This window comes from Dipteris shenzhenensis, chromosome 15 (assembly GCF_047967505.1).
Source record: "Dipteris shenzhenensis isolate YYH24624 ecotype China chromosome 15, Dip_SZ_1.0, whole genome shotgun sequence".
Taxonomy (NCBI): Eukaryota; Viridiplantae; Streptophyta; class Polypodiopsida; order Gleicheniales; family Dipteridaceae; genus Dipteris; species Dipteris shenzhenensis.
In genome coordinates, this window is record NC_141610.1 from 32,809,481 (window position 1) to 32,834,881 (window position 25,401).

The window sequence follows — 25,401 nt, forward strand, 5'->3', positions numbered from 1 at the left end:
GTACCATGTGAATAGAAGATTTGACAGCTTGCCTGATCAATATAAATTCAACTGTAACTTGCACACTAGAAAGTGCAGAGTGCTTGAGGAAACCATGGCATTCCTTATGTACATTCAGGACTCTCTGGATGAACAAGGGCAGGAGGCTGAAGAAGAAGACACATCTGAAGTAGAGGAAAAAGAGGATGTTCCTTTGGTAACAGAAATGGCAGAGCCAGAACAAGATATCAACCTCCAGGATGAGGGGCTACAAGTGGCTGCTCTTGACCTTGTTCAATTGAGGACAAAAACTCTTAGGGGAGCACAGCCAATTGAATATTTTGATGTTCAGAGCAGCAACTATGCAGTGCCCATGCTTCCAGGTGTCTTGATTGGTGGAAAAGATTATGTTTTCCTCCATGATATAGAGTGTATGTTCAATTCAAGGGAGGACTATGCCATTTCCCTTATTGCCCAGGCTTCAAGGCTTGACAAGGAGGTTGGCATAGAGGATGACCATTCACTACTGGCTTTGGAAACAATTTTTGATCCTGCAGAGGCCCTTACTTTTTGTTTCGCTAAAAAGTTCCAAGAGCCAAGTGAAGCTGCCTTCCAGCTCACACAGGAAGCTATGAATCTCTCAGCACTATACACGAAAAAGCTTAAAGAAAAGGCTGGACTGGAGGGGAGAGGAATAAATCTTTGGAAAGATGAACTGCTTGTTGCTGATGAAAATGAGAAGGTATGATCTTGTTACTTCAAATCAAATACTTTGTCTTCTGCATAAATGTTTTGTAGGTTGTGTATTGTCTCACTCCAATCTTTTGATATGTGGCAGCTACAAATTGAGGATGTCTGGAGGGCTATGGAAAACACAAGCTCATAAGGTTTCGAGAGCCACCCATGATTGCATCAGGCGACACAATCCAAGAAGAAGAACACGTGAAGACAGCTGAAGAAAAGGATACCCCTCCCAGACAAGCAACAAAGGCAAGCATTGATAAACAGACAGTCGACATCAAGCCAACAAGGAAGAAAAAGACTCCAATCAAGATCAAAAAGAGAGTTCCGATCGGCAGGCCCTGGGAGAAATAGGATTTAGTCATCAAATATAGCACAAACATTATATTGAAGTTGAACTGATTTGTACAAAGTCTTTGATGTCAGGTATGATCTTGTATAAATGAACAATAAGTTGAAGATGAAATGATTTATACAATTAGATAGCGTGGTGTCATTAAATAGATAGAGTGGTGTCATTAAATATTAAACAAACAATAGATTGAAATTGTGAACAAATTGTATTACGTTTAGATCACATGTTTCACAAAAGAAATACTATTGATGGAGTCTCAAATCATATAGGCATAACACCAAGAGTCACTTGTTCCACACAAAAAAATTCTATTGATTTAGTTTGAAAACATGTGGACATAACACCAATAAGTTACAAATGAGTCCTATTCATGTTTACTTGTCCATTTATGGTTTCTAAATATCTTCGATTCCCTCCATTGTCTATGTCTCTTTGCTGCCATTGAATTGTCGAGAGTTTGTCTTCGTCTTTGCTTTTGGGCTAGAAGAAAAGCAAGCTTGATTTTGGAGCTAGCAACTTTTCTTTTAGCATGCAGCCTCTGTAGTATGCCTCGATAAAACCATTGGAAGACTTCCTTCAGACTATTTGCCTTTTGACTCCCTCCATAGTGTTGTGTGTGTCTGAAAAATGCATTACGTGCCATGTAGTGAGACTTCTCCATGCCTTGGGTAGACTAAATTGCTGGGCATCCATACTTTTTGACAAAATAGGGAAGGTGGTTGTAGATGATATGCTGTAAGACATAAGAATGCATAGTAAGTAATAAAAAAAAGAGGATCACACTTAAGTAAAAGAAGAAGACAGAACCTTACCATGTAGTGAGTTATATTGCAGGCTAACCACGCGTCTTTTATTGACTTCCCAAAATGTTTAATTGCCTCCTCAAAGTTCTTGTAATCACTCTTTGTCCATGTTACTTTGTCACAGAACATGAAGAGTTGATCAAGAGACCTCCACACCTCTGCCTTCACATTTCGTGCTTCCCCATCTGCCTCATGATCTTTCATAGCATTATGGACTTGCTTCCACAATCCATAATTAATCTTTGAAACTGTTCTACCTTGCCTTACTTGCTTACTGTGTTTGGGTCGAGACAAGAATCTTCTTGCCTTAACACCACCAATAGAGGGCTTGATTGGTACCTCCTTGCCATTGGTAGACTTTTTAAAATCCTTTGTGATTTGAACATCTCCTCCATGCAGACCTATATCAGATAACACTTTTTCCAAAGCTTGAAGAGCATCCTTTCTATTTTTTTCGGGACGGAGTTTCCAAGCAAATCCAATATACAAAAATACGAATTTCTCAATAATTCGACATAGACCGTGCAATGTGCAGATGTGAACATTACATAGTGGAATGTCCAAAATGGCCTTGAAGTCAGGGTCAACTTTATCTCTATTAGGTGCTCTCTTCCACCATTTGGAATCCATTACTTGAGCTGATTCTTTGCAGTAAAGACAAGGAGACTTTGAGTTGCCTCCTTTACTCATGCACTTAAGTGTTTTAAGATCCCCGGCCATGTGCCACTCTACTTGAAAATCACCTTTTCCTGCAACATGGAGATTCTCGCCTTGCACTTGTCTTTTGATTATTCTTGGTATTTTCGTGTGGTGAAACACCCAATTTAGTGTTTCATGGTCTTCTGTCTTCACCTGGCAGATTATAGAAAGCAAAAGTCTTACTATAACAGATTTGAAAACAATGACCAAAATCAAGTACAAAATAAAAAATGATCATACTTGGAACGAGCCTAACCACCATATGTGTTTCTTCGACTGCACACTAAAATACTTCGAACTCGCTTCAGTCAATGATGTATTAAGTGCTCCATTCATCAATGTAATAGTAACTCTTTCCATTTTCTTTTCCTTTACAACCTCACACTCATCCAGTTTGATAACAAATTTCAAAATGCCTTTGCACTCCTCAAATGTTATTCCATAAAACTCGACCATTCTTCTTTGAAGTTGCTGTAGATCTACAAATATATTGTTCCAATGATCATACACAGTGGTTCCTTTACCACCATGAAATATTTCTTCAATATGGACATATTGCCCAATAAATTCATCTATACTTTCATTCAAATGACCTCTTATCCTCCACATGGTTGCTGGATCTGGCAGTAAAACTCGTTTAATCCTTTGATCTTTCAAAGTTGAGGATATCGCATGGAAAATTGAACTATATCCCTTCCTGCTAACTCCACTAACATCAAGAGCCTCTTGGATTGTAGTGCCATTAACTTGATTATTGGATACAAAGTCCTCTACAACATTGCGTTTGACTGTTTTGTATTTTTTTTCCTCAATCAAACCTTTTGCTACACCACAAGAAAGCAATCCTTTCATTTGTTTAACAGGAAAAAGGTTCGGATCCATATTTTCTTTTGCAGGCTCTAATAATTTCCTATAGTAACAACACAATATGCCTATATCATTCAGCACCTCCATTCTTGTTTTGCGGTAATGGACGAAATAGATATAGTCATTTGAGAGCCTTTTTGAGTATACAAAATGACAAATTTCAATCTAACCTTGCTTCCTGAATTCTTCGCTTGCATCCACCAGTCCCAGCCTTCAAATTTGCAATGTTTTTAATCTTCCTGCTACGTAGTCTGTCTCCAAGCATGGTTCTCTTCTTTCTTGCTCTTGTCAACTCTTTTTTACTCTTTGAATGCTCCTCAATTTCATTCTGCAACTGCTGCTCCAATTTTGCACGAATGGCTATCTCCTGCATCTTGGCCCCCTTTTCTTGTAGGTACATCATTTTATACATTTTCGCAAATGCAGACTGCGCTGAAATATAACCAAGAAGTCCATTTCGTCCATCGCCGGCAAACCTCAGTAATGTGGTGGGATTGACAAATGGAAGTGTAGAGTTTTTTACTTGACATTTTGGATATATGCTTCCATCGCACCATAAGTCAATATGTTGAAGCCCTTCTCTTCTCATATTTTCCCGCTGTTGAGCATTCAGCACCATATCCTTTCGTCTTTTTGTGCTGGAGCATATTGTTCTTCTAAGTCGATGTGAAGATGGTGTAATCGCTTCTTCTGAGATAGTGACTCACTAGTATCGGCCAGTTTTTGTGCTTCTGAGGTTGCGAAGTTTGCTTGTCAATCTCATAGTCGTTTTGTAACATGAATCGTGGAAGTGTGGCGGTATCCATGTAAATATTTTGAAAACTTGCAATCACCAAGTTCAGTGATGGATTCTTTATGAAAGGCTTGCACACGTCGGCAAAAGAGATGCGGAATCTTTGGTAAACAAAAAAAATCTAAGGATATATTTAATGCAAAATCGTGTGAGTCAGACAAAAGATTATCTTATTCCTTTCTGAATTGACAGTTCTGAGCCACGTTTCCGTATTTTACTATTTTTGAGGTCTTTTAGGAGAGAAATAAATCAAAAAATAGTGAATTTCTTACAGGGCCCCAAAATGAGCTCCCTTTTTCCCTAATGTGTGCATTCTTATGAGTCATTTTTTGGGTCACGCATCTCTTTTATACTACTATTTTATTCCAATGCTAGCTTATTCCAATGATAGGAAGTGTATCTCTTAATTTGTAATGTCAGACACGACAGGTATGCCCATTGATGTTGTTGGCATAGAAAGTTTCATTAAAAGAATAACACCTAACAAAGATGCCATAATTGATGTTCGTGATAGTTGACGAAACTCGTGATGATATTTCTCAAAACCTAGATGATTATACTACATTGTATACTCGCAAAAAAACATTCTCCATCATGACAAGAGATGCTTCATTCTGAGTTATATGTGTTGAGTTACAAATTTAGAAAGATCTATGAGCCATTTAGGTGGTACTCAAGGTTAAAGGGCAAATGCAAAAAGATAAACAGTAAACATCAAGGCATAATCATGGGTAAAATTATCCCCAAAACCATGGTAACATCAAAAGGGAAATGGATATAACAAGTGCAAGTCAAGTCCTTTCAAGTAAGCTTTGTTGCCAACAGTCCAAAAAGGGGGACTTTCAAGTAAGCTTTGTTGTTGTAACTCTTTCAACAACTCAAGATCAATGAAGGAAAGCCAAGAGAGAATCAACAAGGCTTTAAACAAAATAAGAAGTATGCACATGTTGCAAACACATAGGATAGTAGTCCATCTCAACATGTGGCAAGTGCATGCATGGCAATACAACTGTTCTTAGCAGTGAACATGTATAGCAATGAAACTAGAATTGAGTTAATTCAAGGCATACCTCAAGCAAAATAGCTACTCAAATTGTCAAAATAAGAATATACTTTTGACCCTGTGATACTAGCACGTGAAACTTCTAACGTTGAAATTAACATGTATTAGATATCTCAAAAAGCACTCTCAATGGACTTGGCTATTAGATAGCTTTATAGCCAAGTACTAGAACATGATAGCCAAGCTACCAGATAGTATAATTCTAGCACGTGAAGCTTCTAACCTTGAAAATTAGAATGTATTAGAAATCTCATAGAGCACTCTCAATACATGACTATCGGATAGTCTAATTCAAACTTTTCGTATAAAGATCTTAGAAGCATCCATGCACATGAGCTTCTTTAAAGAAATCAAGCCAATGGATAAACCTCAATATATCTATTTTAGTTATGATATTAAGTCACCAAATTGAAGGCCTCAAAAATATCATAGCGAATTTTTTCGATGGATCATATAGAGACTCAACCAATTTGACACTAGGCAAGAATCCATTTCAAGAATCACTAATGGAAATACTTTTGACAATAAGAAATGTTTAGTTACAACCTACAATTCTGGCACCAAGTGTGAGGAATAGTACATTGTCAATTATGCAAATTGGCAATGAAGGTTGTGAGCATACAGGCCAAAAATAAACCTACATAGGAGCTCAATTTGAACTCAACAATAAGATGCTGGGGGATATAAATTTTCAATGTCTGTCCTAAGTGAGGTGGTTCAGGAAATTTCACTAAAAACCTCTCAAGATGTATTAGCAATGGTATGACAACAATTTTCCATTAAGAATATCAAAAATCCTTAGGCACTTTCCATAAAGAATATCAGGAGTCTGTAGGCTCAGGTGTGATTGCAAGTGGGTGACTTGGAAAAATACAATGGATGACTGGAAGGGATTGCAATGGGTAGGGCTTAAATGGTATGCTCACTAGGCTGCAATAAAAGAGCCTACAAGAACAAGCATGTAAACATACCTCAAGTTTATTCATACTATAGACACGTAAGCAGCCGTCTTTGTAAGCTCTACTATCAAAGAAATATCATTGGCCATCTTTGTACTGTCTGCTTGCAGTTGAACTTGGTGAGTGAATTAAACTAACGTAAAATGGACAATGCTGCAAATATATGTTGAATTCCTAGTGTAACCATGAAGGTCATTAAATATTTGCTTCCATAATATTTGTAGCTCCTGGGTAGATAGGTTGCTGAGCAAGCTTGCTCCATCTTCCAATACTCATTTCTGCCCCAAGGGATGTACTGGATAACTAGCTCCTTTACCATTATTGGTTCCCTTTTCTTCTTGGCGTTTTTCGTCTCTAGATAGATTGCTGGGCTTGCTCCAGCTTTCAAAACTCATTTCTGCCCCTCAAGGGATGATTGCAGATGTTGAGGGTGACTACCTTACTCCAGGCTTTAATAGCAAGGACCCTTGACAAGGGGCTGTCAAGAATTTCTTTCGCAGTTATTGTAATACAAACTTGAAAAAAGAAAAAGATGATTTATCAATCAAGTGTATAACCTAAGGGCTTCAATGAGAGGAACAACTTCAACTTCTAGGCTAAGCCAGTCTGGAGCTGAAGGACATAATACACACAAAAGTTTGAAGAGATTCGGGAGGCTCAAAAGGCTACATGATACATCAATGGATACATCAATGAAGTTTCGTTTTTTTTTTAAATTTGCTACTCATAGACCAACTTATCCACATATCTCATTCCAAGGAGCACAACACAACAAATCAAAGTTCACAAACAAGTTCAGGTAATGTTGGAAAATTGGTTGATACGACCGTATAATTCACCCGTCTTGGCAAATGTGAGTGGACTACAGCGCTCTAAACATCAAGAATAGGTTTGAAGGGGATTTCAATAGCTTAAGGGAGCACGGGTTTTCAAATGAATTGATTTGAAAAGTGGTGGTCATCAAGGAGAGCACCCCAAGATAATTAATAAAACTGCATTGCACATCATTGCTGAAACGTTCTGTACTGAACAGTTCTTTAGACAATGCAAATGTTACAGCTTGTTATCATTGCTAAAATATTCTATACTTACTTCTTTAGGCAATGCAAAGGTTCCTGCCCATCCACTTGTTCCTCACAAAAGGCGGCCTCATATATGTTTCTCATTTTCTTTCCAATACCTTCTCCCATGAATCTAACAAGCCGGAACCAAAGATGGCATTTCCTGGAAAGTAACTCTTAAGGGCTGACGCAAACTATGATGAAAAGAACATAAAATAAACTAGCTCATTTTTTCCAGACAGCAGTAAAATCTTAACAAGTAATAAAAGAACCTAATCAACTGGTCACATCACAAATGGAGTAGACACAAAGACAAAGATTCGAAGCCTATAAATTTATACCGTGTCTACACAAGCGGAGAGCAAAATCAGCGGCACACAATAATGAATGATAGCCGAAAGTTATTACAAACAGATGGAAACATCTAGTTCCACCAACTTTTATCGTTCTATTGTTGGTATTCTCAAGCAATACAGCTACCAAGCCCAATCATAAAGAAAGAAAGGAGAGCTCATGCAGAAGCTCCAAAGACGAAACAAGAGAGAATTCATTATATGCCTGATTACACAATACAAAGAATCCCCAATACATATCGTGTGTTTAACCGATGAATTACAAAGCTTCAATTTGAACTTTTGACGTACAAATTCTCCATATTTCTTTTATGAGCCCACCTACACCTCAACTTACAGGGAAGGCCATGATCAATTTTACATCACAAAATCTGTTGGGTATTCTCATACAATCTATTTGCTGTCAGGAAACTTAGTCTCATAAGCTCGAGGAGTCTGCAAGCAGAATACAAACACCAACAGTCAGATACAAAGGAGATACAAAGCCTTGATCATCATGAACAATCCCATGTGCCACCAATTTATAAATAGTATGACAGCGGTAGGTCCACTGCAAACACAATGTAGAAAAAAGAAAATTGAACACTGACCAGGAAAGTAGTTGTAATCATTTTTCCTGCAAACCAGCGCCCATGTAGTGCTCGCTGTGCACTCATGGCTGCAGTCATATTCTCAAAGCGTATGTACACATGTCCTGCACTATTCCTGCACCATCACACCACTCAACAAACTGTTATAACTTGCACGATGTAAAAGCAAGGCAATAGGAGATCACCTGGCAACTTCATCAGCCTACAATAACAAAGCATAAAGTGAAGATTCCATGTGGATCTTTGAAAAAAAACACAAGAACGTACTAAGAGAAGGTTACAAACTGTAGAGAGGCTTTACAGAGACAATTCTATGGCAACTCTGATACTATAAACTACTTATGAGGGACTTGGTTGAGATTCATGACCATTTCTCACACATGGGTTTCTCTAAAGGAAGCTTTTTAAGAGGAACCACTAATCCAATCTAAAGAAGTACTCTAAGATCTACCAGCATTGTCCAGTCTGTCAGTCCAAGGCAGACTACTTCCGATTCCACAAGACCAGAGATTCTGGTCATATGATGGACAGGTTCGGTGATACACTAGAAGGTGAAGCTTTACCAAAACTTCCTGTGTTGGCATTAAGCAGATGGGCAGCCCATGGAAAAAATGTTGAATGCAACATTTGAAAGGTCTGATTAATTTATGAATGATATCCAGGTTCGAAGGCAAAGATTCAAAAAGGCCACGTCGCAAGGCGCATCTGAAAGCCGTGTAGACAGTGATGCACTCTTCTGCTAGGTATCCAGAGTCCCTGGAATAGTCCAATCATATGTCCATGATTAGAAGGCCTTGGGGTACATTGTTATAGGAGTGACAGAACGTCCAACATGTAAAGATAGAAATCATCTTCTGAAAGCTATTCAAATGCTTACTTGTCCACAAAAATATGCTTCACAGCACCAAACTTTGAGCACTCCTGCTGCACCTCATCCTTGATATCTAGATCGAAGTCTGGATCAGTCTGTTGGTAGCAGAAACCATGTTACAACAATAATCAAGTCCAAACAGCGAAATGATCAAATTTCTAAGACACAAAGATTTACACATTCTAATAACAAATCTAAAAGCACTGTGAGTGACAGAGTTTATATGCATGCCTCTGTCTTAGGGTCAAACATGTTCTTCAACAATAGGCAGTCGGTGGGTGCTCCTATTGGTTCCACAGCAGTTGCACCTAAACCAGTAGTGCCTAACCCTGCATTAGGTAGACCAACAATTCCTGGAAGCCCTACTTGGCCAAGGACGGCACCCGGTACTAGCGGTGAAACCGCAGATGCACCAGGCACTCCTGGAAGCATACTAAGGGCTGGTGACACTGGTGAAGTAGTTGATGCAGCGATACTGAAAAGACAATTGCACAAGTTAAGAGGGAAACCTGACTCAGACAGAGAGAGAGAGTATTTGTTAGCAACTTCATAGAAGCCATTCACCAGCCACATAAAAACAAATTGACAAACCTTGAGACAGTGCCACTCCGATCCAGCTTTTGCATGAGAAGAGCTCTTGAACGAGCTGTGAGAGACTGCTAGACAACCAGCCTTCAATGATCAACAGACAAAAACACAGTACATTTATCGAAACCATTCTTATGCTTCCCACTGCTGACTTACCAAGCCTCCACCTTCATCATCATCAAGCTCCCCTGGAGTTAGCCCTGAGTCTTGCATAGACATTTGATCTGTTATTGCTACCACCTGTGAAAAACCACATAACAAGTAATCAGCAAAAAAATTTAACGCTATCATCAGCACATCTATATCTGATAGCAGAGAACAACAAATAGAACATACCTTGATGACACGACCAGCTAGTTCTAACACCCCATTCAGAGCTTGCTGTGCAGAACGAGCATCTTCAAGTCTTGCATACTGAAAAAAAAAAAGAAGACTAAGGACTGGGCCACAAATCCTCTCCTTTCAGCAATGATAACAATAATAGCACACACGCTGCTCAAACTCTCTTACTTGAACAAAACCATAGCCCTTGCACTGGCCCGTTTCCGGTTCTGTCGGAAGTTGCACCAGTTCCACAGGACCAAAAGGCTCAAACACCTGCCGCATGCCGAACAAATTAAAGCAATATGTCAGTCTTCCATCAAATGTAGAAATTATCCAGTCATTTTTTCAGTAAAGCCCCTCTTACTGCCCACAGAACGTTTTCACAAGCTATCAATGAAACGGAATGTGGTGAAAATGAGCTCCACCTTGAAATTCTAAATTCCCTGATTCCCTGCAGAAAATGGCAAAGTAAAGATCATCTACATAGAAGTAGAGAAGAGTACAGAAACAAGAGGAAGGTGATGCCATGTCCTTCCCAAAACCCGGCTAGGAAAGCAATTCATGCTTCCGGAGGCACGATAAACCTTTCCAAGTTGAGGTGAAACACGCAGAAAAGGAAGAAAAGACTCGATGTGTGTACTCAGAATCTAGGAACAAGCTAGATTCACCTGTCTGAGCTGATCTTCTGTTATGTTGTAGTGCAGGTTCCCAACATATAGACGTCTAGCACCTCCAGAATATGGTCCCAGGAAACCACCAGCTCCAGTAGCTGTACCTGCTGTTGATTGAACCAGATTCTTTTCTGCCTCGGAAGGTTTTACCATGACCGGTTGGCCAAGAAGAAGCTGACCCGTCATTGCAATGGCCATCGGTACAGACATGGCATCATAAAACTCAATATATCTGCAGAGAGTTGCATTGCACATTCAGGGCATATACGTTTGAAGAGGTCAAGAGAACCCTAGATATTAGGCAGATAACAGACATGGTCCTTGTTTCATTAGCACAGATCCAGTCAATGACCTTCAAGTTTACCCAAACTCACTCCACAAGGTCTGAAAGCTGGCCATCAGCAATCATTCAAAAATGGAGAAACAACATGTGAAACCCTCAAGACTGGGGGGGACTTATAGATAAAGGTAAAGTATCTACCCCACTCCTTTTGAACGTCTCGAATTTCGATCCATGATCAGTCTCACATCTCGAACCTACAGAAATGGTCACAGTAAGTTTCTTCCCGTGTAAGCCTGCACAATCATCATAGCAAACTGGGGTAAAGCAGTAGAGCAGACACAAGACTAACCTTTCCAGCCCTCGAGAAAAAATCATAAACATCCCTCTCGTCCGCTTTCAAAGAAATCTGCCAAGCAAAAGACCCAAGCGTTGCCTATCAGTCGAACTAGGCCGACTCAACATACCCTTGAAAGGCCTTCTGGTACATTCAGAAGCCCACAACAAAAATAACAATGTCCTAAAATAGAACAGCTGAATCTTGATACACTTAGCACGCCCTCTTTTGGGCTGACAACACATTACATCTTGTAAAACTGTAGATTTTTGAAAGGAAAGAAACATAGTAACATCGTAAACAAGATAGCATTAAAAATTCAAAAGCGTTCAATAAAATCAAATTAAGCCCTGATAAACAAAGCGCACATCTAAACAGATAACGAAAGGTTTACAAAAAGCTCAATATTGCACAGACGTTACAACAATGATGGGTCCGTCAAGTGCACGCACTTCTTCCTAATATTAACCAACAGACAACTAAGAACCTAAGGGATCAGAACTTTGGGATCACATCACAAGGTCAAACCGACATCTTTCAATAACGAGTTCGTCAATTGCACACACCTCTTATCTGATATTACCCAACAGAGAACAAAAAAACTGTATAGCCAACGCACACAACAAAAGTATTACAACAAGCCTATCATGAGGTCTTATAAATGGGCTCAATAAATGGAAACAGTCTTCGCAGCATTTTAAAGTCAATAAGAAAGACCAATGATGCAAAATCATTTGCCACTGACCTTCTGAAATGACTAACAAGCTCTCCCACGAAATTCATGCTTGCTTTGGTTAGATGGGAACCAAATACACAACCAAAAATTCCACGAATGTATGCTTCAGTTCACTTTATACCAAACCTACACCTGCCACAGTTCAAAGACTAACCACAAAAGATATGTGGAGAATATGGGACTTACAGCAAGTATGACCCATCCATTTAGAAAAGTATGATGTGATGAATGCAAAAGCATAAAATTTGAAAGGAAAGCAACTGTTTCGTACCGCCAGAAAACTACAACCCTTTCCCCAAGGAAACATGCTTCTGAATTCAGCATCTGAAAATAAATCTGGTTATGCACAAGCAGGCATGGCATGACAAAAGAAAATGGTAAAGACTCTACAGACTCTGCACCATTAACTCTTGACAAGAAAAGGACCACAACATCACCTCCCTAATGAAAGGTCGCAAGATGTCAGCCACAGACAACAGCATAAACTAAGATCACCAAGTATACTTTTGTAAGATCACCAAGTATGGTGAACCCTACTAATAAACAAGATCTGATTATGCTGCCTTGAGCATTGGTAAATTTCAGAAACATAGATAATCTGGGAGCATGAACATGCAGACATAGTATGCTAGATATCATTCATCATTCTGATTTATCAGGAGAAGTAATCCTTGCCCTTGAAGAAGTCATCAGCATTGCTGTGAATCATTTTGTATCTTAAGAGTATGTTGCACATTGGTTTGTCAACAATGACAGTAGAAGATTGGCAGTCCTGCATAAAGCGAAATAACTAAGACCAGGGCATTCGCTTTACTTAAAATTTTCTGTAACAACGGCGTGAGATATCAAAAACCCATACCTCTTAACAGCACTTCAATTACCAAGGACGACCTGCCCTTAAGGAAAATTCCTGGTACAGAAATAATTTAAGACATGGGATAGACGAAAATGCAAGAAGACCTAAAAGTATCCTACACAAAATTGGCCAAGAAACTTGAGCACTGCAAAACCACAGACAGCTACTCCCTCTCGTATCTCCTTCAGATAGCAATCTGCTCAGTCCAAAGGACAAACGATCCATGTCATGCACTTCTCAAAGGCATCTGGGTCTGTTCAACACATGCAATTGTTGAATACGACCCTGGGGGAAATGCAAGGGACACAGAGAGAGAGATGGGGGCACAGTGGATATACAAAGAGTACATATCTAAGGCTGCTTTCAACCTTCAATCAAACAATGTTCTTCAACCCGTACACTGGATATAAAACTGGCACATAAGTGCAATTACAAACAGCCCTCGATCCAGATAAGAAATATCACATACAACAGGACAATTGCAATCCACTGAACGAGACATATAGATATAGTACTGTTTATGAGCAACTCATTTCAATGTTGTTCTGAATAAGAAAGCACGGGAACAATCACCAGGTGACCAGCATCCCTGCATAAAATGATCGGTCACATTTATTGAAACTTACAACTATCGCCAAAGGCATTACAAGACACTTTGAACAAAATAAAGACTCACTTATATATCACAAAACTAATTCCTTTCCATTTAAAAATCACTAATTTCTTTCCTTAACTGCCTGTAAAATCTAAACGTGCTAGATAAACACGAAAGTGTTCAAATTTCATAATAAATTTCCAAAATGGCAACAGAAACCTGGAAAGCAAAAACAGTCCGTTGATCTCGCTCAGGATCAGCCTCTGGTTCAGCTGCTGCTGTCTCCTCTTTCTTCTCTCTTTTTTCTCTCGGATAACTGCAAATCACAGCCTCGCAATTTCAAAAACAGAAGCATCTTCAAGGATTCTTCCAAGGTCAAGACAAGGATGAGATTCACATATGGCATGTTGAATTCTTAAAAGAACTTAAAGAACTTGGACCTTAAAATCATATGGGTCTCACAATTGAGCATTAAAGTATTAATTCTAGATATTCCTACACCAAATATAGTAAGTACCAAGGTGAAGATACACCGAACTGGGACATCCTAGAAAGAAGTTCTACAATAAGGCTAATGATCGGAGAGTTGATTCATCTCTGAATCACTTGCTAAAGAAATACAATCCTACTTCTTCCTTTTAATGCTAAAAAATTTTTGACGGAAGATGGGCAAAACAAATTTTTACGGAAGATGGGCAAACTTGAAACCAAAAGGCTTGTCACAATTGGTTCTTCGACTGTAGTCCTACAATAACCTGAGTCATAGGTCTCAATTTGTGCCAACTTGCTGTCTGTTGTGACCAAGTTTGAGCACAACCCGACTGAGGCACATGGTGCAGCCCATTATCAAGCTTGCTCACACAGTAATACAAAAGGTTGATTCGTGTACACACACTTCATAATAACTCTTGCCAAAAACACTTAATTGGACCTTTCATTTTCAAATATGCAATATGCAATGAGCAAACTTGAACCCACTTATTCAAATCAAAGGCATCGTCTTCAAAAGACAATATGTTATTGCACATACACGAAGTTTTAGAATAGTTTTGGGCAGATTCAAGAACACAAAAGGGTGCAAGGTGCAAAAGTAGAGACCACTCTTTTGCCTCTTCATACTCTCATGGCCACTTATCTTCAACTTCCTTAATGTCATTAGGTGAGTTTCTTAATAGGTTGGCAATGTTCTTGGGGTACTCCCACTAATTGTGCCCACCCTAACTACAAAGTACACAAGTGTGGAATGCCAAATAAAGAGAGAGAGAGAGAGAGAGAGAGAGAGAGAGAGAACTATGGACATAAGAGTTATGCTGACTAGTATCTTCATTCCTTTGTGTAGAACCTGACGATCACCAATAATACCCACTGTACACTACTGGTCTCCTCGTTGAAAAAGGAATGCATCTAGGTCCCACTGAAGGGCTATGCTGAAGCTATAAGACTGTCCACAGATGAGGACATGACTAAGGCTATGCCGTACATGCAATGGGAGAACTGTGGACATAAGGGATACGCTAACTTTTATCTTCACTCCTTTCTGTTACGGCCTGGCAATCACCCCCTGTACAGTTGTTGGTCTCCTCATCGAAGAGGAAATCCATCTAAGCCCCACTGAAGGGCTATGCTAAGTCTATAAGACTGTCAATGGATGAGGACATGACTGCTATGCTATAGATGCATGGGAGGACTACACCATGAGAAGGATTCCTAGAGGCTATGGGTTCTGCTACTGAAGGTATTGATGCAACTGCTGCTACTGGAGCGCCTTAACCTCCCTTTCTTCTCTTTTTAAAAATGCTTCTGTTGTTCTATGCCTTAATGGTGGAGTTGTGGGAAGGTATGAACTCATGAGATCTGTGAGGCAAGGATGCCCTCTATCTCTGCTTCTCTTTGCTTTATGCACACTCCCCTTAATTTCGATGATTCAGAAAGGGGTGAGGAATGAGCTATCTAGGTTGACCTTGCCGTCAAGAAAACAATTGAATATTCAACTTTTTGATGATGATTTCCAGACAATTGAATATTCAACTTTTTGATGATGATCTTATTGCCTCTCTATGGAGAATCAGCAGAAAGTGAGGAGGTTGTTTGATGTGCTAAGTACATTTAGCGATTCCTCAAGATCGATCATCAAGATAAGCTCTAATGAGATGCCGGACAAGGAACACTGTCTCCCAATTAAATAGCCGAAAAGGGTGGGTGTGATCATTAGATACTTGGGAGCTTCTTTAGGAATGGGAGTTTATTTGAAACAAAGTTTTGATTGGTTCTATGAAAAGATGAGAGAAAAGTTTAGGAGCTAGTATGGAATCTCTATGGGTTGGAATGCAAGGGTAGTTTTTATTCCGCATGTACTCGCGGCGGCGACAACGTACGTGTCTTCAATTTGGCACTTTAAAAAGTCACATTGGGCAAAGATTGCGAAGCTCCTTAGGAGATTTTTCTGGGCTAAAGCAAATGGTAAGAGAAAGGTGCATTATATTGCTTGGGACCTTATGAAGTTGCCTGAGGGACAAGGGGGTTTGGGAATGACGAATATTCGAATCAAGAACCAAGCTTTGGTATGCAAATGGTTGCCAAAAATGTTTGAGAATCGGGCCCCTTGGGCGGAATGTGCTAAGTGGTTTGCAGAGAAAGGTAGGAACATTCAAGCAAGGAACTAGAACGGCCTGCACTGGTATGATAAGGTAGTGTCTGCCTTTCCGACTAAAATTGTAGGTTCTGATCTTATGTGTGCATTCCCACTAGGATTCAAGGGGGTTCAAAAATCTTTCATCTCTTAATGGCATGTTAAAGATGCTTCAAAACTTAACCCCCAGCAAATATCTACTTTAAGAACCTTATACAAGTTGGAATATAGCAAATAAGGGTTTAACTTAACGATGACAAGGGAAATGCTACTTTCAAGATTTTCTTAAGTATTTTGTAGGGTCAAGACTAAACAAGATGGGTACTTTGTTAACAAAAGTAAAGTGATAGTAAGCTGACAATCTGAAAATACACCATTTGTGTGAGAAAGATTCAAAATTCTTATTAGAATACCACTTTATGGATAATTTGCCAATAAAAATGGAATTGTATTGTTTACTATGTTAAGCTTAAGCAGGTTTCAAAAACTAGGCACAAACGTCCAAACAAAAATGGCCTCTACGAATAGGGTTCTTGCATTTAGATTGTCCAACCTAAAAGCGATTCACAAACCGGCTCGGACAAAGTCGCAAAAGCTTATGTGGCATCATGGGTGGAGGCAAAATCATGGGCGACAATCCAAGGCTGCCCAAAAGATATATATACAAGGTGGACAGAATTCGAACTCAGAAGGATCCTACACATAAAGCTGCCATATATACCACTTGGCCAACTCTAACTAGCTGAATTTCGAGATATTTATCCATGCCCGTTTGTGAATGCACCTACTAGGCCATAGACACCGAGTACGTAGGGCCCATGGTGCCATGTCTAGAGCCTATTTATGAAACCACCACCCCCCTAATTTTCAACATGCCCAAGGCAATATACATAAGGGCCACTGCCCCTTCCACATCCTTCCAAGGGGCCTGTTGATAGAGTAGCACAACTTGAAGTCAACTTTCTACACATATTATCTAAATTGGCATACTTAAACGGTACATGCAACAATAGCATGCACAACATGGGAGAAACCAAGACTATTCCACTATTTATCCTCTAACACCAATTCAGTTTTACCCTCATGACAGTCACTACACGCTAAAAGGCCAAGTAACCACATTTTCACATGCACACTTAAACGGCCATGAGCATAAAAAATGCAAAAATTTATGCTCCAAAAGTAAATGGCAGATGACTTAATGATCCAAACACATGCGCATCAAAAGACACTCGTCTTTGCAAGGGTACACAAATCATGCAAATTTAGGTAGAGCGACCAGACAAGACACACCATATACGAAATCTCACGACAGTAAAACAAGAGTCTTTTCGCAATTCAGTCAAGATAAGAGTCTCTTCTCAGCCCAGGGTTTCAACGAGACGAGCCTCTCATAATTTCACCTTAACTAAAATATACCGTACTTCGAGCACATAAATAATTCACACCACTTCCAACATCTTGCCCTCAGTGACTAGAGATCTACGGAAAAACCAAGCGACAACGCAACTCAAAATTAGAACTTTTACAACTGCAAACAAGAATACATGATCATCGGACAGACAAAGTATTCAAAAATTCCACACAATAAAAGAAGTTGGCAAACTTGAAACTCACCGGGGTTCTTTTTCGATCTCCTTCTCCGCAGGGTCCTTCTCTTTTTCCCTCATCCTACTGTTCTCTCTGTCCCTCTCCCTATCAGGATGACGTTCCAAATCTCTGCTCCTGCTGTGTGATCTGTCTTTGCTCCGTCCCCTATCTTTACCCCTCTCCTTCTCCCGTTCTTTGTCGACTTCTCTCTCTCTATCCCTACTACTTCTTTCTCTAATGCTTCTTTCCCTGTCTCTAAAATCTCTATCAGGCCTTTCCCTACCCCGATCCCTGTCTCCTTTATCCCTGGGCCTATCCATCCTTTCTCGTTCTCTGTCACCAAAGTCTTTGCCCCTCTCCCTCTCGTGTTGGCCCCCTCGGTCCCTGTCACCGCGCCCTCTCTCAGACCTCTCCCGTCTATCCGGATCATCTTCCACAGCTCTAGTCCTCTTGCTTCTGTCGTCCTGCCTGTGTCCGTCTTCGTCACTTCTCCTCTTGGTCACACCTTTAACACCTGCCCCATTAGAATCCTTGGGAAGATCCGAGTTTTCCACAGTTTTCTCCAAGTAGTCGTACTCGTCGAAATCCATGATCTCCGCCAAAAAAAAAAAAATCGGCGGGGGAAGCGATGACACCAATCTGAAATAAAAAGTAACCAAAAGAACAGTAAGATGAGAGAACCTCAAAAAACCGTAGCAGAGAACGAAGGTAAATGGAAAAGCTAGAAGCAAGGAAGTACCTGAGGGAAAACTGTGAAGGAAGACGAATCAAAGGAAAGGAAATCTTGAAGAAATTCGTCGAAGGCAAAAAGTTGAAGTGAAACGCAGAGCGAAGAGAAACCCTAATTCCAAGAACTCGGCGAAACCCTATCAACAACAGAGTGCCGCCCCAACGGGCTTTCCCAAAAAACACTACCTCCCTTCTCTTCTCTCTTTATAACGCATCTAACCACACCTCCTTTAACTCTACCTTATCACCATAGTCTTAGTTCCACCTCAGGTCAGTTACACGCTGCACAAAACTTCTCCCTCAAAACTTGGGGTTTTGAAATTTTGAAGCCCTCTCCCTCCAAGGCTTTCGCCTAGTGGTTTGAGTGTTGGACTGCCAACCCTCAGGTCATCGGTTCAAGTCTTGGAGGATAGGGCATGGAGTCCTAGCTTGTGGTTGGGTGCGTGAGTGTTGTGTGGGTGAGTGCCACAGTTGTGGATGGACCCATGATGGACCCATTGCCCATTGGTCCAAGGTGGGGCGCCCCTCGATAGGACCTCAAGGGTGTGAGTGGTGTGTGATTGTGTTCAATAAATAAATAAAAATTTGAAGCGCTTTCAGGGCAGGCTATAGTAAAGGTTCCCACTCTGAAAGCTAAAAAGATTCTCTCCACCATTTTCTCCCTCTTTTTCTAGATTTCTATTTCAAGGCGCTCTCGCGATGCAGATGCCTCTAACTCCTTTTGGGCGTGCCTTATGAAAAACAAAAGTCATTCACCTTGTTCTTGAGAATTTACAAATCTGTCAGCTAAAATATAACTAAATTCGCTAAAGTTTTGTAGATTTTACACAATTAAGAAAATATTTTTTTAAGGTGAAAATGAAATTTTTTGCACGTTCATTATATATAGTTTACATGTTTTCTATGAATACTGGGCTAGCACTATTGCATACACACGGTGTGGCATCACGTCGTGGGTTTGAGCCCGACCTACCGAATCCGCATTTAATTTTGGGTGAGAAGAAACCCCAAATAGCAAAGCAACATCAGTTCAAGCAGCATGATGCATTCAACTTTTGCTGCACAGTGTAGGCCCTGGGCAGACGTGCCCCCCCTAGTGGGCCATGGGTGGGTGAGTGGGGATGAAACAAAAACTCGGCCCTTGGATCGAGCCATTGCCATAGACCAAGTCTGAGAGGGATTCTAGCCTGGCCAACATCATACCCCATCAATATTTTCTGCCTCTGCCTTATAAATGTTGCCCTTCACAAAGAACTTTTTCAACATCTGTTTCTTGAGTTAAGTCATCACTCTCACCTTACCCTTGCAGCCATAGATGTCTATCATACCATGATTACCCATGTCTTTGAACATGCCATCTCTTCCACCTCAAGGCTAGTGCTTACATGCAAATTGCAAAGGGTTGGGTATGTCAACTATGAAAAACTAGAATTATTAAGGAATGAGTATGTGTAAGCTAGCTACCAATTGGTAGCTAAGGAATGACTATGTGTAAGCTTAGCTACCGATCAGTATTTCTTGTTCCCACATCTTACTATTCTTTAAGGAAAGGTTTCAAATGGAAGAAGCTGAGCTATGCCACGTGGAGTAAATATGAGGCTTGGGAGCTTTGGGGGAGCTTCGGGAAGGTGGGAGGATGTTCGGGAGCTTTAGGGAAGCTTTGCGCGGGCACGTGACCGAAGGCACAGAGAGCAGCTAGAGCAGTGGGACAGATAACCGCACCCATCAGTAGAAACACGTGGCAGCATAAAACATCCACAATGATGTCGTGCGGACAGACTGTGAGGTGGGTTTGAAGCTATTGGATCAATATTTGATCCAATGGTCTATGGAGTCTTGCGACAAACTGCACCAGTTGGAATTGACGCCACACACATAGGCGAAAATTAATGAGGGGGGAATTTGGATGGCTAAATTTTAGAGTATAGTAAATACCTGTGCCAAACTCTATCGTAGAGCCATCTGTTCTCGCCATGGTGCTGCCCTCGACACGTGGCGACCTCGCGTGAGTTTACTCCTTGTCTGTGAATTTACTCCCGCTACATGGCGACCTCACGCTTCCCCTCTAGCTGATCACATCATCACAATTCCTCGTGCCATAACTTTGAATCGCCATCGTTGCACCACGTCAGCAGCTCGAGAACTGCCATGTCACCTTTGTCTCTCTGCCCTCTAGACCTAGGGCTAGGATCGTGCCATGTCACCTCTGGTGCGAATGCTAGCCACGCATGCTAGCCAGCCTTTATGGCTCTTGGTCAACCTCTGCCGTGCATGCCAGGCGCTACGATGCACCAGCTCTGCCCAGTGACCCAATTTGTGAGTCTACTGAAGCTGCGTGACATGGCTGGCAGACTGCGTGAGGGGTGGACTCTTTGGGAGAAGTAGAAGCGCCACGTGGTGCATTGGATTGCAATTCGCGGGCGACGGGCAGATGCGAGCAAACAACACGTGGCGCAGCGTGTCAGATGGGCACTGGGCAGAGAGGGCCAAAGGCACCACACACACACACACACAGAGAAGAGAGAGAGTTAGACAGTGAGTGAGAGAGAGAGAGAGAGAGTTAGGAGAGGAAGATATATATATATATATATATATAGAGAGAGAGAGAGAGAGAGGGAGATATAAGAGCCGGAGATGAGAGAGAGAGAGAGAGAGAGAGAGAGAGAGATGGGAGATAAGATCGAGAGACAAGAGAGGGAGGGAGGGAGAGAGGGAGAGGAGGGAGAGAGAGAGCGAGAGATAAGAGAGAGTTAGAGAGACAAAGATGAGAGAGAGAGAGAGAGAAGAGTGTTAGAAAACATGGCCGGATGCCATGTGTCACCAGGAGCGCATCAGGTACGAGGGTCCCAAACCCCGCCCCATAGCCATGCAAAGCCTCTCCCACATCCAACAAAAGTCGGCGGGATAATGGGAAAGGGGCTCATTGCCTTTATATATCCAAGGATACTTATGTCCCCATGTTGCTTGTGCGATTTCTTTTCTTCATATATCACATGTGTCATCTGCACATCAAGGGCCTTCAATTACCCCACTAATCATATATACCCACACCAAGGCTATATTCCCAACACACACACACACACACAAGAAGAGAGAGAGAGAGAGAGAGAGAGGAAGAGAGAGAGAGATGAGAGAGAGATGAGAGAGAGAGAGATGAGAGAGAGAGGGAGGGAGGGAGGGAGGGAGGGAGATAAGAGACACAGAGAGAGAGAGAGAGAGAGAGAGAGAGAGAGAGAGAGAGAGAGAGTTAGTGACATTGAGATGAGAGAGAGAGAGAGAGTTAAAGTGAGAGAGAGAGAGACAGACAGAGAGAGGAGAGGAAGTGAGTAGGAGAGAGGAAGAGAGTAAGAGAGAGAGAGAGAGAGCAATTTTGGGCTAGAGATAGAGAGAGGGCATAATTATAGATTTATATTTATGTTTATTTAAACTTATATATATATATATATATGTATATATATATATATATGTATATATATATATATATGTATGTATATATATGTATATATATGTGTGTGTGTGTGTGTGTGTGTGTGTGTGTGTGTGTGTGTACGTTTGTATGTATGTATGTATATATATATACATAATAATACTTTCACCCCTAACGAGGGGGTCTTGAAACCATAAATTTTAATTCTTTAAATTAAAGAATTTCTAAGATCCCACCTTGAGACCTAGTGGAGCGGGTCTCTAGCCCATCGTAGATGGGTCAGGTTTTTCGTAATCCCTTAGGGGAGTCATGTATGTACAGAGTTCAACTCTCAACTAGCATGCCTCGTTCCAACTTTATTTGGAGGAAGGAAAACTTGCAAGTTCATCTCTTGGCACCACTTAATTCATTGGAAGGGAGTCCCATTACACCCCTTCCTATAGGAGATGCTATGCAATGGTGACTTGAACGATGCATGAGAGGCTTGCCGGGGGGTCTCATCATGCCCCTCCCTAAAGGAGATGCTATGAATGGTGGCTTGAACCATGCATAAGAGGCCCAACCAGAGACACTATCTTTACTAGAAGAAGGGATTCTAGGGAGTTCTTTATGAAGTTGTACTCTCCCTTTCATTTGATATATTACATCAATCTATTTCTTCCATGTTCTTTGGACCTCTCTCATCTTCTATAATATGAATGTCCAACCCATAATCATTAGCCAAGGTAACGAAAGCATTTGGTGCACTTTCAAAAAGGGATTGTGTATTAATGAAGTTTCATAGTTACAGATAATGTGTTAATGTCTTTTTTTAAGTTTATAATAACAATAGCGAAGTTCTTTATTAGAATAACACACACACACGCGCGCGCACACACACACACATGCGCACACACCACACACACGCACACACACATGCACATGCGCACTCATGGACACACTGTAGAGGCCTTGGCCCCTACAGGGAATGAACCCATGAGAGACTCTCAAAATAGCAAGAACAAGAAGCCACGAAACAAGAATGAAGGAGACTGATAACTTACTCACATGTTGCTCTTGCATTGCATGCATACATAGAGAGGTATATGCTTGCCCACACATGTGCCTCTTGGTATCCCTCATGTGCACACACCTCTTGGCATCCCCACTTAGGGCTAAACCCGTATGGTTTCAGGTCCTAACACATGGCACTCACGGTGGATTGTGTGAACCACACATGCCAAATATCCCCTGAGTAGAAGTCAAATGCCAAAGAAAGAGTGCAAAGGAGAACAATCGTTTTGGGCACAAGTCGAGGCAGAGAACCTTGTGAGTGCATAAATGATTACAAAGTTTTCATATAATAGCATGGAATGCCATGATTATGAAGAAACTCCAGCAATGTCGATGTAGATCATGCCTTTCCAATTTCAAAATAATTGCACCAATAACTGCCCACACACTTGCAATCCGCAAAAACACTGCACTCTTCTTTGCCGTATCACCTCAAAACCTGCATATTGCCCCTCCATGAATCAGATGCCAACTGTAGATGCTCCATCTGATCTATCTTTGAGTCGGTATAGCCCCATTGTTACATCTGCCTCCATCTCTTGGACACTTTATAGCTACCTTGGTTCACTTTAAGAAGAACTTAAGTGTATTCTTATGCAAGTAAGAGACAAAATAAAGGCACAAAACTTCCTGTTCATAGAAATAACTACTGGAATACTTGCCCAAGAGATTGACAGATCATGCCAAGACTGCAGTCTGCTTGTTGCTGCAGCTCCTACTGTGGTCACAACAACTCACCACAATAGAAACTCCACCGCAAGAGACCTTAAACACCCACCATTGATGGCCAAGACTATATCTCTACTCACCCACTGTGCTCGTTGATTCTTTTCATGTCATTGTGCTTCCTTTAGCTTCGGCCACGAGCTGCTACAACATCTTTTCATTTGCTGCTTCAATTCCTCTTGCATCGACAAGTTGAATGTGCTATGCTATTTGTGTCTTCATCGATCAAAGGCCTTCGCTTGATACTATGTACCACCATCTCTGGCTCACATAGACCTTCTAGAATGCACCTCCCAGTGACTTGATCTTGTTGCGCATGGTGTTGTCAACCCTCACTAGAAATACGTGATTGTGGTGAAATCCACACCAACCACCAGCATCAGCAGGCATTGGGCTTGTAGATTAGGTTTGATGTTTATTCGATCTCCATGCTGTAAGTGCAATTCGGAAATAAATGGTATCTCAAATATATCAAAGACTCCACCCTCTGTGACTACAACAGTAGTAGCTTCATGCACCTCTCCGGGCTCCTTCGCATCCACAGAGACTCTGCAACGTCAGGTCCGCAATAGCCCGCAAACAACCTGCAAGAATCTTTTTGCTCCCTCATGAACAAGCCGGCCTTCCGATCGTTAACAGGTGCAGCATGATCTAGGCCATGGCATAGGTGAACATCAGAGAAGCCATAGCTCGGGCTTTGAGAACTTTGCAAAAGTAACTCTGCATCCGAACGTAGACAAAACTCTGCAAAATGATACACTGGATAAGAAATAGTTTTGGTTGTCGTATTGCTTTACATGTAATCCGTAGACCGCAAGATCATTGCAATCAAAGTATCCCAGCAATACATAAGGTCTGGATGATTGGTTTGATCAATAGCTCCAACAAGATTGTTTGCATAAACAAGCATCTACATTAGCCCTTAAACAGCATCTGCACCACATCCGAATCCACATCTGGATCAACACCGCAATAGTACCGGCACCACATCTGCATTAGATCCCATAGCAACAACATCCAGACAGGTAGCACTCTTGATGTCGCATGAAGAAATGGCCGCATTTGATCCAAGTTGTGCCTCCACTGGTCAGCACACCACATGCCATGTTCGAACAAACACGCCCGCACTCGCCTTTGCTCAGAACTTGATCTCCGGGGTCTACATGACTATCACTCCCTCCGGGATGCAGCATGGTCAACATTGTCTAGGCCATCCACAAAAGCTTAGTCGTCTTCTCTTTTGATAGCAACTGTTACAAGAGTTTATGCCAAAATGTAGCACCCTTGCATTGTGGAGCGAGCGTTTGAGAGCGAAAGCCTTTGCTTTCCCAATGGCTAGAAGCAACCGACCAAACGATTCTCGTGATGCCTAATTCTTGAAATCAGATTAGAAGCGACGAAGATTCGTTGAGTGCTCTTAGAGGTAGATTTGGTTGATCGCTTGAAGGTGAAGAAAATATTTGGTAAAGATGAAAATCTCATGTTTCAAAAGTCACATTTAGACTTGTTGGCATGATTTTTTTTTTGCCTTAGAATATCAATAATAGGTGCGTAACCATATAAACTAGGATACCACCCAAAAACACCACAAAAAGCTTGCCCAAATGAGCCTTGAATACATTAAAGATGGTAGGAGTATTCGTGAGACCAAATGGTAATACAAGGAACTCATAGTTCCCATACCTCATTTAGACTTATTGGCGTGATTTTTTTTTGCCTTAGAATA

At 41.1% G+C, this 25,401-nt stretch overlaps 1 protein-coding gene across 2 annotated transcripts; it reads right to left on the bottom strand.

Moving 5' to 3' along the window:
• Positions 1 to 7,914: 7,914 nt before the first annotated feature.
• On the bottom strand, positions 7,915 to 18,643 carry LOC147893703 (uncharacterized). Of its 2 annotated transcripts, XM_087386284.1 has the most exons (14): positions 18,480 to 18,643; positions 17,768 to 18,379; positions 13,741 to 13,837; positions 11,350 to 11,406; positions 11,199 to 11,254; positions 10,715 to 10,949; positions 10,233 to 10,319; positions 10,059 to 10,136; positions 9,879 to 9,962; positions 9,726 to 9,790; positions 9,366 to 9,609; positions 9,141 to 9,229; positions 8,264 to 8,378; positions 7,915 to 8,108 (listed from the first exon to the last, which is right to left on the bottom strand). In XM_087386284.1, exons 2-14 carry the CDS (start codon positions 18,328 to 18,330, stop codon positions 8,067 to 8,069), a joined length of 1,812 nt encoding a protein of 603 aa, XP_087242410.1. In that variant the 5' UTR covers positions 18,331 to 18,379; positions 18,480 to 18,643; the 3' UTR covers positions 7,915 to 8,066. The 2 variants fall into 2 exon arrangements, with proteins under 2 accessions (XP_087242410.1, XP_087242409.1); XM_087386283.1 differs by lacking the exons at positions 7,915 to 8,108; positions 8,264 to 8,378 and adding an exon at positions 8,388 to 9,019.
• Between the last annotated feature and the right edge of the window lie 6,758 nt (positions 18,644 to 25,401).

Coding starts and splice junctions, on each gene's coding strand:
- LOC147893703 (XM_087386283.1), bottom strand. CDS start 18,330: ATGGATTTCGACGAGTACGACTACTTGGAGAAAACTGTGGAAAACTCG. Junction 10,950..11,198: donor AGACGTTCAAAAGGAGTGGG/GTAGATACTTTA, acceptor AACTCTCTGCAG/ATATATTGAGTTTTATGATG. Junction 9,791..9,878: donor ATGATGAAGGTGGAGGCTTG/GTAAGTCAGCAG, acceptor GTTGTCTAGCAG/TCTCTCACAGCTCGTTCAAG.